Source organism: Chelonoidis abingdonii, chromosome 2, assembly GCF_003597395.2.
Source record: "Chelonoidis abingdonii isolate Lonesome George chromosome 2, CheloAbing_2.0, whole genome shotgun sequence".
Classification (NCBI taxonomy): domain Eukaryota; kingdom Metazoa; phylum Chordata; order Testudines; family Testudinidae; genus Chelonoidis; species Chelonoidis abingdonii.
This window is the reverse complement of record NC_133770.1, coordinates 32,554,030-32,566,413: the sequence shown is the minus strand read 5'-3', so window position 1 is coordinate 32,566,413 and position 12,384 is coordinate 32,554,030. Positions and strand designations below refer to the sequence as shown.

Genomic DNA, 12,384 nt, shown 5'->3' with positions numbered 1-12,384 from the left:
TGGCAAGTGCCATTCAGAATAGGATCACTCAGTCATGACCAAGAATCCATCATTTTATCCTAAGATTTTTGGGAAAGTTAAGTGGAACAAAGGAGCCTAACATGGACAAAGTTAGGACTTTAAAAAAAAAAGTCCTAATTTTTTGTTTTTGTATTATCTTTTACGAATCTGAAGATGGAGGAACCATTCAGGAAGGGAATCCACAATGAGAAATAAAAACATAATGCCACCATTTAGTGGTTTGAAGGGAGGTGTTGATAATTGTGACCTGTAGGTGATTTCTTTTCAGCCTGTACACTTTATAAGGCAAACCCTGGGTTTAACTAATGTGGTGGAATTGATTGTTGTTCCAAATAGGTGGTTCCTTTGAATGTGCCTATTTAGAAATTAATTACATCTTATCTGTTCAGCTACTGTTGATTTCAGGAAATCCACATGCAATGCCTCGTTTTGATACATACTTTGTGAGATATTGAACAAAATCTCTTAGAGACACTGCCAACTTGAAATTTAGTCAATATCTAAAAGTAGTTTAACAAATGTTCCTCTAACTCTGCTTACTAATTTTTGTGGTTTTACAACCACATTTTCCTATTTCTTCCCCCAATTGCTATGTGAAAGACAAACACAGACAGGGGACAGTGACTGACTACATAACTGAGCCTGCAAGGAAAACAGTGAAACGTTATACAAACAAACTTTGTGTTGGTGTCCCTTTAACTTCACTATGCCACAGTTTCTCTATTTGTAAAATTGGGCTAAAACTCTTTTATTTCACAGGGTTTAATCTTAATTAAGATTTGTGAAGTGCATTGAGATCCTTGAATGGAAGATGGTATAGAAGTGCAAAATATTATTGTCATGTATGTATTATTTTAAAATGTTTTCATATGATATTGAAATTCCATTAAAGTTTTTTTTTTATTTTAGTAAAAGAAGATGAAGGTGATTCTGAAGTAGAAAATGAACAAAATCATGACCCCAATGTTGAAGAATTCCTTCAACAGGAAGATACAGCTGTTATTTACCCTGAAGCACCTGAGGAGGACCAGAGACAAGGCACACCAGAAGCTAGTGGTCAGGATGAAAATGGTAAATATTATTTCACTAATCACTAGTCTTTACAAAATGAATTACACTGAAAGGTTGACCTAGAAAGTCTCTATATTTTAGAAAAATAAGGATCCAGGCATCTATTGTAGACCGTGTAGCTGTTGAAATAAATGGGAGTTCAAACCGCTGATTGTTATGTAATGAGGCTATAATCAAGCAGAAATTACTTTTATGGTTTCTGATTCTTAAATGGCCTTAAGTTTAGCATTAACTATTTATTTTTGTGCTAGATTTTGATAATACCCTCTTATAAATTCTGTTTCACTTACTTGTCTTGTGTGAAAGTAACAATTGATACATGCGATAATTAAAACATTTGGGTTTTGATTATTTGTACTGGGAATTGTTAAGTGGAAATGCTAATCTACAAGAACAGAGTGTAAAATAACAGTCTAGAACTCCATTTGATAATATATGCAAAGGCATAATAAAACAACATTTAAATAATGGTAAACTGATTGAGTCAAACTAGCACACTTTCTGTAAAAGTAACTTGTGTCTCTGTAACTGGTTGTTTATTTGAAACATATAATAAAAATAATTGGCAAAGAGAATCTGCTAGATAATAATTCCTTGAAGATCTAAATAATTTCTGGCAAGTTCCTTCTCAAAAGACTAATAAGAAAATAGGAAATACTGGCTTACATACAAAATTATCTTCTGGAATAAGAAATGGCTAAACAGTAGAAAAATAACAATTAATGATGGTTTTTCATAGTGGAGATAAATTGCAAGATAGATAAAAAATATTATTTACAAAAAATTTAATTATTTTTTTAAACTTAAAACACAATTTTTAGTTGAAATCAGATTTTTTGATTTACATATTGCTAGTTGGTTCTTCCCATTTTATAACCTTAAATTGCAAAAATGGATGTTCTGCACTAATTTTCTTAATTCATTTCCTGATTGTTAGCAAAATTTCAGATTTTACATAGATTTTTTTTCTATTAAGAAGTTTCTTACTGGAAATTCATAGCTGTAAAGAAAAATGGTGATCCAAACTGAAAAGACAATTCCAGAGTCTTATTCAAATCCTTACTACAGGAACAACACAAACACAATAATTGATAAGCAAATAGCCCATGGTCTATTTGCAACCAACATCACCCTCAGCTATGTTGAGACTCCACAAGTCAAGAAAATTGAAGTGCTTTGACCAGGCTATGCTCCATCAGCCATTTGAAGTCAATGGGACCTGTATTCCTAAAACACTTAAGCTTGGAATTTCAGAAGCACTAGGTACCCAAGTACTGGCGTAGTAGCGTTAAGTGTAGGCTCTGATTTTTGAATTTGATGGCCTGTCTGTATAAAAAACAGTTCAGTTACTCTGTTAATCTAATAAATGTAAATAACTTGTTGTGTTAACATCTAAGCAATTTTGTTTTGAAGTGCCAAGATTTTATGCCATACAGAGAGATGATTGTTTTTTAATAAAAATACAATATAAGCTTCTGATGTTTGATGATAGTGTTTGCAACATGCATAGCCTACTGAGAACTGTTGCACCAGCCAGGATGGCTATGGTTGATGGGTGTGGCACCAGGCATCGTGTAGTGAAATTCCAAGATCTAGCTCAATCCTGCAAATCCATGAATACTTGGGGCAGTGCTAGGTAGGGTCAGGTCGTGCGCCCCTTTGCACATCAATGGAGAGATTGATAGCACGCTGTGCTGGGATTTTTTTGTCCATCCTGGCATCATGGCTGAAAAACATGCAATGCTGCTTTTCAGTGTAAAGAGCAAATGAAAGAAGGACAGATCTCTGCAAGATTATGACATTTCACACTAGAGGAGATTTTGGAATTAATTGATAAACTCAACATTAACAAGTCACCGGGACCAGATGGTATTCACCCAAGAGTTCTGAAAGAACTCAAATGTGAAGTTGCGGAACTATTAAGTAAGATTTGTAACCTGTCCTTTAAATCGGCTTCGGTACCCAATGACTGGAAGTTAGCTAATGTAACGCCAATATTTAAAAAGGGCTCTAGAGGTGATCCCAACAATTACAGACTGGTAAGTCTAAGGTCAGTACCGGGCAAATTAGTCGAAACAATAGTTAATAAATGGTCAGACACAGAGAAAAACATAACTGTTGAGCAATATCAAACATGGTTTCCTGTAAAGGAAAAATCGTGTCTTAGCTAATCTATTAGAGTTTTTCTGAAAGGGAGTCCACAACCATGTGGGACAAGGGGATCTAGTGGGACATAATATACTTAGATTTCCAGAAAGCCTTTCATAAAGTCCCTCACAAAGGCTGTTACATAAATTAAGCTGTCATGGGATAAAAGAAGGTCCTTTCATGGGTTGAGAACTGGTTAAAAAGACAGGGAAAAGGGGTAGGAATAATGGTAAATTCTCGAATGGAGAGGGGTAACTGTGGTGTTGTCCCAAGGGTCAGTCCTAGACCAGTCCTGTTCAATTTATTCATAAATGATTTGGAGAAAGGGGTAAAAGTTGAGGTGGGCAACGTTCGGCAGATGATATAAACTGCTCAAGATAGTTAAGACCAAAGCAGACTGTGAAGAACTTCAAAAAGATCTCACAAAACTAAGTGATTGGGCAACAAAATGGCAAATGAAATTTAATGTGGATAAATGTAAAGTAATGCACATTGGAAAAAATAACCCAACTATACATACAATATGATGGGGGCTAATTTAGCTACAACAAGTCAGGAAAAAGATCTTGGAGTCATCGTGGACAATGGGGGTGGCAGGAAGCAGCGTGAGCTGAGGGATTTGCTGGCCACAGCTCCTTGCCGTCCCCATTGGCCTGGAGCGGCTAACCGCAACCAGTGGGAGCTGCGATCAGCCGAACCTGCAGCTGCAGCAGGTAAACAAACTGCCCCACCCCGCCAGGTTGCTTACCCTGGCGAGTCACATGCCAGAGGTTGCCGACTTCTGGTCTAACTGATCATCATATTTGGGGTCAGGAAGGAATTTTCCCCTGGGTCAGATTGGCAGAGTCCATGCATTTTTTTTACCTTTTTTTGCAGCACAGGGCATGGGTAACTTGTTGGTTTAAACTAGTGTAAATGGTGAATTCTTTGTAACTTAAAGTTTTTAAATCATGATATGAGGACTTCAGAAACTCAGCCAAAGCTTAGGGGTCTATTAGCGCATGAGGTTCTGTGGCCTGCAGTGTGCAGGAGATCAGACTAGATGGTCACGATGGTCCCTTGTGACTTTAGTAAGAGTATCTGAGTAAGAATATACATTACAATTTTAAACCTAACCAGTGCCCCATAAGAGACTTGGCACAAGATGTCAGAACATGTAAGTATTAGAGCTGAGTGGGTTTAATATTTATTTAATTTTCTTTCTTGATATAGCAATTAGATACAATGATCCTGTCAGATATTTCTCAGCTATTATATGCAAAAACACTAGAGTTCTCAGTTGCCTAAGTCAGTAGTTCACAACCAGGGGTACGTGTACCCCTGGGAGTTTGCCGAGGTCTTCCAGGGAGTACATCAAGTCATCTAGATATTTGTCTATTTTTACAACATGCTACATAAAAAGAACTAGGAAATCAGTACAGTCTAAAATTTCATACAGATAATGACTTGTTTTTACGGATCTATATACTGTACACTGAAATGTAGGTACAATATTTATATTCCAGCTGATTTATTTTATAATTATATGGTGAAAATGAGAAGGTAAGCAATTTTTCAGCAATAGTGTGCTGTGACACTTTTTTGTATTTTCATGTCTGGTTTTGTAAGCAAATAGTTTTTAAATAAGGTGAAACTTGCGGGTACGCAACACAAATCAGACTCCTGAATCACGGTTAAAGTTGCTCCCCTCCCCCCCATCTGAAATGGAGCCCCTGTGGGCAAGCACGGAATTTGTCCCCTTCCTCCCATACCCTGCCCTGTTGGCTCGACTGGAGCTGCCACCCCTCCTCCCCCCAAAATATAGAAGTCAAATTATACCTATGCCTGCAAATATGAGCATTACTTACCCTGAAAATGCAAAGACTAAGATGGGACTTAGCTGAGAGATACAACACTACAAAGAATATAGTGAAAATTGATCTAAGTCTCCTCTTTTCTTTGTCCCTCTGTGCAAGAACAATGGAACACTCGATAAAACTGAAAGGCAGTAAATTCCAAGCAGACAAAAGGAAATGCTTCTTTATGGAGCATATACTCAACCTGTGGTATTAATTGCCACAGGTCATCAAAATAAATAATTTTGAAGTACTTTCAAAGGTACTGGCTAATTTTATGAGTATTAATAACATTTGTAGTTATGCAAGTTAAAATAACAGTCCATGGAAATTTACATCTTGTGCTTCAGGGTATAAGATCATGATCAGTGGGGTTCAAATAGAAATTCTGCCCTCTCCCTTGCAATAGCTCTGCACAGTTGGATAATTGGATGATGGCAAGAATTGCCTTCCATTTCTTCTGAAGCATGAAGGATTGGAACTGCCAGAGGCAGGGTACTGCACTTTATAGATCAATAGTCTGATCCAATATGGTAAATCTTACATTCCTAAAACCATGTTTTTATTAATCTGAAACTAAAATAAGAGATCTTTTGAGACAGTATTTTCATTTTTATTGTTAAATACGTGAGAAGGTTAACAGCCAGGATGTTTACAATGTTATACATAAGTTACTTTCTGTATAACATACTTATGTTCAGATATCAATGTAAGAGTTCTTGAATATATGTACTTACATATAAAACCATAACCATGTCTTCTCACGCATAGTCCTGTCTAGTCATAGAGAGACTAATTCTGATTGTACTTTATGCTGGTGTAAAGCCCAAGTAACTCCATCAAAGTCAGTAGAGTGACATCAATGTGAACCTGGGTAAGATCAGAATAAAATCTGTTTGTTCTCTGCTTTTTCCCCCTCTTTTCTCCATTGCATATTAGTGACATTAGTACAACAGGCAGTGAGTGAAAACATGCTAGGAAAAACTGAAATAAGAATTCTTATTCTGAGATATAGTCCTCCATGTAAATTATGGAAGTTGCATGAACTTGCGTATGTGAAAATATATCCCAAACATGTTTATTCATATTAATATATTTGATCTTTCATTTTATCTAAATAAAGATTTATTGTCTGTCTTTTGCAGGAACACCAGATGCATTTTCCCAACTGCTTACTTGCCCATATTGTGATAGAGGTTATAAACGCTTTACCTCTCTGAAGGAACACATTAAATATCGCCATGAAAAAAATGAGGATAACTTTAGTTGCTCATTATGCAGTTACACATTTGCATATAGAACACAACTTGAACGCCACATGACATCACATAAATCAGGAAGAGATCAAGTAAGTGGAAGTTTTATTAATTTATATATTGGTTATCATACGTATAACAATATTTATAAAGACTTACTTATGCTAGCAATAATGCAGAGCTAAGAGTGTGCGTATACCAGATTACCTACATGCTAAAGTCCTGATCCTATGGTCTTTGCTTGGGCAAAATTGCTATTAAATTCATACTTTTCTGTAGGTAATCACTGTGGGATTAGGCCCCAAATGAGGTGTCTTTAGCCACTTTATGTTCAATAATTGAATTTCTTGAAGTGTTTTATTGCCTTAAAGATAGTGTTTTCTTGAATTTTGTACCAATTGACTATTGATGCCTGAGCCTTGTGATTATACCAGATATTATATCAAATTTTGTACTCAACCTATGACATTTTTTCTTTGACAAAGATCATTTTGTAATTTTGGATCTTCAAATGCATTTTTCTTGCTTTCTTACTGCAGGAAGAATCACTGTCTTTATGAAATATAGATTGTAAGTAGATTCTTTAGTAGGTTCTTTATGGACATTTGAGTAATGAAAATAATTGTACATAAGTAAAATGATGCAATACTAGAAAAATCAACAAAAAGGCCCAAAATTATTCTAAATGGGTTTTTTTTGATCCTGAAAGGAGCTGCGATCTCACATGCGTGCTGCGATAAACAGGACTAACAGGTTGCTCAGCTCCTCTATTCCTCTTGTATGACTGACTCTCAGGATTGATTATGATGTATGATCTTGGGATAGCTGTTACTTTGGCAGGTTGTAAGTAACTTTCCATTTGAACTTCATAGATATTTTTTTTAAAGCCAGAAGGGACCAGTTGGATCCTCTACCCTGACCTTCTGCATAACGCAAGCCATAAAATCTCATCCATTCATTTCTTCATCAAGCCCTCAACTTCTGTTTGAGCTAGAGTATATTTTTTTAAAAGATATCCACTCTTAATTTAAAGACTAAGTCACAGAAAATTCATCATGTCTCTAGGTAAATTGTTCCAATGGTTCTTCTTCGAGTGATTGCTCATATCCATTCCAGTAGGTGTACGTGCCGTGCGTGCACGCTTGTCGGAAGACTTTTACCCTAGCAACTCCAGCGGGCCGGCAGGTCGCCCCCTAGAGTGGTGCCGCCATGGCGGCTGATATATACCCCTGCCAGCCCGCCCGCTCCCCAGTTCCTTCTTACCGCCGTGTAGGTTGTTGGAACTGTGGAGCGCGGCATAGCTGTCCTCCACGTCCCTAGCTTCTCCTTGTTCGTTGTTTTTTTTTCAAGTTCTAATTGTAGTTTTAGTTATAGTTAGTGAAGTTTAGATTAGTTGTAGTTAATAGTTCTTGTTGTATATAGTTAGCGGGCTTTGGGCTCTAGCCCTCCCCCGCGCCCGGCGCCAGGCTCATGCCTGGTTCGCCGGGGGTTCAAGCCGTGCTCGGCCTGCAAGAAAACCGATTGCCCACTTAGCGATCCGCCACGACCACCCTGCCTAAAGTGCCTTGGGAAATCGCATATTCTGAGAAGTGCCAGAATTTTGCAAGGCCTCCGACCAACGGACTGCAAAAGGAGCGAGTTCAAACTTCCCTAAAAGACTCTCCTAATGTAGCGGCGCTTGACCCTTCGTTCCTCGCACCGGAAGTGCCGCCACGGCTGCGGCGGCACCCGGACACTTCCTCGCGGGCACCGCGCAAAAACGCCGCGGCAGCCGTCCTTCTCCCGGCGCCTGGGCCCGCGGGAAAAGGCCGTCAAACCGTCCTCCACCGCTGGCTAAGCAGTGCTCGGACGGAAGACCCGCCGCCGGACTTCATCCGGGCCACGACGGCCGTGGCCAAGGGATTTTCGTCGACTTCCGGGCCCGCCGGAGGTTCCAGTCTGTACCCTCCCAGTTCGCCCACTAAGATCGGGGTCGAGGCTGGTTGTCCCCATCTACAAAACCTGAGAACGATCTCCTCGGCCAGGGACCTCATCGCGTTGACGGAGCCTATGCTGCCCCAACCCCCGGCACCGCCAGTGCGGGTTCTTCAATCGAAGGGCAAGCCCATGACCATGCGAGCACCGTCCCTGGACTCCCCGAGTCGGCACCGATCACCGTCAAGATCCCGGCACCGCTCCCGGTCCCGAGGGAGGTCTCGCTCGCGACACCTCTCACAGTCCCGGCACTGCTCTCTGATGCGGTACTGGTCGTACTCACTGCGTAGGTCATCTTCACGCCGGTCCCGATATTCCCGGCACCGCTCAGGCTCAAGCCATCGTTACCGGCACCGTGACTCGAGAAGCCGTTCTTGCCGTCGACAATACAGATCCAGGTCGACCTCCCGGCACCACGCTGGTGCCAGGTCCCAGTCTCGATCGCAGCACCGGCATGGCTCGCGTTACCGATCTCCGGCGCCGAGGAGGTCTCCGCCATCGGGAGTGACGGACCCATATCACTCCCGTTCGGCTCCTCCGTGGCCGTCTCGCCAGGCATCAGTCTCTTCGCAAGCGGACAGCGTGTACCTGGACGCTGACAGACCTGCTGCTCTGTTCCCCGAGACCCAGCAGGAGCATGGTCCTCAGCAGTGGGGTTTCTGGACCCCCTGGGCGTACCACCAAGCCCAGGGCCCTCAGCAGATCCCTCCGCGTTCGTCCGCTTCTGATCACAGGGCTCCGGAGGCCACCTCTTCCCAGCCTACTCCGTCCCCTACAGAAGAGAGGTCATCTCAGCCTCAGGACCCTGAGCACCCACCAGAGGCATTGCTCCAGACAGAGCCGCCGACGGATCCTCTCCTGCTGGGTCTCTTCTCGTCCTCCTCCCCGGATGAGGCAGTGGCAGGGACCACATCCACTAGTCCCCCTCCACTTGACCTCCGGGCACACCAAGACCTCCTCAGGCGCGTAGCGCAGAACATGAATTTACAGGCTGAGGAGGTCTCCGAGATTGAGAACCCAGTAGTAAGCATACTGTCGGCAGATGCACCCACTCGTGTTGCCCTTCCCTTCATTCGGACCATTCAATCCAATGCCACTACCATCTGGCAGTCCCCGGCTTCCGTTCCCCCCGCTGCTCGCGGCGTGGAGCGAAAATACATGGTCCCCTCAAAGGGCTATGAATATTTGTAAGTTCACCTGCCCCCGTGTTCCCTCGTCGTCCAGTCTGTGAACGAGAGGGAGCGCCATGGTCAACAAGCCCCGGCCCCCAAGTCCAGGGAAGCGAGGCGTATGGACCTGCTTGGCCGGAAGGTCTATTCTGCAGGCGCCCTGCAGCTGCGGGTGTCCAACCAGCAAGCTCTTCTCAGCCGTTACACCTATAACACCTGGGTGACGGTGGACAAATTTAAAGAGCTGCTCCCGCAGGACGCTCACCAAGAGTTCTCCGCCATTCTGGACGAAGGAAAGAAGGTCGCAAGAACCTCGCTGCAGGCAGCTTTGGACGCTGCAGACTCGGCCGCCAGAACTCTGGCCTCCGGCATTACGATGCGCCGCATCTCTTGGCTACAGGTCTCTGGCCTTCCTCCGGAACTCCAATACACCATCCAGGACCTTCCGTTTGAGGGCCAGGGCCTGTTTTCGGACAAGACTGACCCTTGGCTCCAAAGCCTTAGAGACAATAGGGTCATTATACGTGCCTTGGGGATGCATACGCCGGTCACCCAACGCAGATCCTTCAGGCCTCAACAACAGCACAGGCCTTACCTGCAGCCCAGGCAAAGACAGGACTTCGCCAGGCAGCGGCCTTGGAATGGCCGGCGTAGGCAATCGGGCAATCAGAGAGGACAAAACCAAGGTTCCTCCAAGCCTTCCTCCGGCCCGAAGCTCTCATTTTGAAGGTGCGCCCGAGGGCGCTATACCAGTCCCTCCTACGGATCCATCTCCTCCTTTCTCCAACCGTCTTTCGTTCTTCCTCCCGGCATGTGGTCCCGGCTTACTTCGGACCGCTGGGTCCCTCCGCACGCTGCGGCTTGGATACCATCTACAGTTTGTTTCATACCCGCCCTCCCGCCCCCCACCCTCGTCCTCTTCAGGGACCCCTCTCACGAGCAACTCCTCCTACAGGAGGTGCGAACGCTCCTCGGCAAAGGGGCCATAGAGGAGGTTCCAGAGAGCGAGAAGGGCAAGGGTTCTATTTCCCGTTATTTTCTAATTCCCAAGGCCAAGGGAGGCCTCAGGCCTATCCTCGACCTGCGAGAGCTCAACAGATACCTGGTGAAGTTGAAGTTCCGTATGGTATCCTTGGGGACCATTATCCCATCCCTGGATCCCGGAGACTGGTACGCCGCCCTCGATATGCAGGACGCTTACTTACTTCCATATAGCCATCTTCCCGCCCACCGGAGGTTCCTTCGGTTCGTTGTCAGCGGTCGTCACTATCAATTCGCGGTCCTCCCGTTCGGCCTCTCCACGGCCCGAGAGTGTTTACCAAGTGCATGGCTGTAGTCGTCGCCTACCTTCGCCGCAGTTGCGTGCATGTGTTTCCATACCTCGACGACTGGCTGATCCGGGACCCTCAGAGGAGCGAGTCCTCGCTCACGTCCGCATGGTCAGGACACTCTTTCGTACGCCTAGGCCTGATGCTCAATGCCGAGAAGTCAACTCTAACCCCACTCGGAGGATAGAGTTTATCGGCGCCATTCTGGACTCCACTCTGGCCAGAGCCGTTCTTCCTTTGTCGCGGTTCCAGGCGTTGACGGCCATCATCCACAGGTTGCAGGCGGCACCTTTGACCTCAGTACGAACTTGCCTGACTCTCTTGGGCCACATGGCAGCCTGCACGTTCGTCACGGGACACGCAAGGCTCCGCCTCAGGCCCCTCCAGTCCTGGCTCATTGCTCAGCTCCGTCCAGCCAGACGCCCTTTGGACACGATTGTCACAGTTCCCCAGGATGTCCTACACTCCCTACGTCGGTGGCTAGACCAGTCCGTGGTGTGTGCAGGGCTCCCATTTCATCCACTCCAGCCCTCGGTGTCCCTAACAATGGACGCATCAGACTTGGGCTGGGGGGCTCATCTCGGAACCCTGCGGACCCAAGGCCGCTGGTCTCCTCCCGAGCTAGCCCTCCACATCAATGTGCGGGAATTGAGAGCGGTCCGCCTTGCTTGTCAGACGTTCCATCAGCAGCTCCAAGGTCGCTGTTTTGCGGTTTTCACCAACAGCACAACGACGGTGTACTATATAAACAAGCAGGGCGGCACAAGGTCTCCTCTTCTGTGTCAGGAGGCCATGAGGTTGTGGGACTTCTGCATAGCCCACTCCATTCACCTCGTTGCATCCTTTCTCCCGGGGGTTCAAAACATGCTGGCGGATCGTCTGAGCAGGTCCTTCCTCTCCCACGAATGGTCCCTTCACCCGGACGTCACTCTTGCGCTCTTCCGGAGGTGGGGATGTCCCCAGATGGACCTCTTCGCGTCCCGCAGGAACAGGAAGTGCCCGATGTTCTGCTCCTTTCAGGGTCTCGAACCGGGCTTGGTTGCGGATGCCTTCCTTATTCCATAGGCGACGCACCTGTTTTACACGTTCCCCCCGTTTCCGTTAATCCACAAGGTCCTTCTGAAGGTGCACAGGGACAGGGCCCGCTTGATTCTGATCGCTCCGGCATGGCCCCGGCAGCATTGGTTCTCCATGTTGCTGGACCTATCTGTAGCCGACCCTGTCCCCCTGCCTCTTCACCTGGACCTGATCATGCAGGACCATGGCCGGCTCCGTCACCCAGACCTTCAGTTGCTACACCTCACGGCATGGCTCCTGAGTGGCTGACTAGGTCTGAATTGCGGTGCTCTAACCCGGTGAGACAGGTGCTCCTAGTAAGTAGGAAGCCTTCTACGAGGGCGACGTACTCGGCCAAGTGGAAGCGTTTTACGTGCTGGTGCACGGATCGGCGCTTCCTCCCTGCTGAGGTTTCCATCTCTGCTATCCTCGATTACCTTTGGTCCCTCATGCAGCAAGGCCTGGCAGTGTCCTCTCTCCGGGTTCACTTGGCGGCTATCTCCACCTTCCACCCGGGAAGCGATGG

The 12,384-nt window shown here is 45.4% G+C and overlaps 1 protein-coding gene across 2 annotated transcripts in view; it reads left to right on the top strand.

The window, feature by feature from the left end:
- The window catches only part of ZEB1 (zinc finger E-box binding homeobox 1), a 226,152-nt gene that overhangs the window by 178,049 nt on the left and 35,719 nt on the right, over positions 1 to 12,384 (top strand). For both annotated transcript variants that reach the window (XM_032799102.2, XM_032799103.2), the window contains exons 4-5: positions 931 to 1,092; positions 6,221 to 6,423. In XM_032799102.2, the coding sequence (XP_032654993.1) occupies positions 931 to 1,092; positions 6,221 to 6,423 (365 nt within the window). The remainder of the gene's footprint in view (positions 1 to 930; positions 1,093 to 6,220; positions 6,424 to 12,384) is intronic.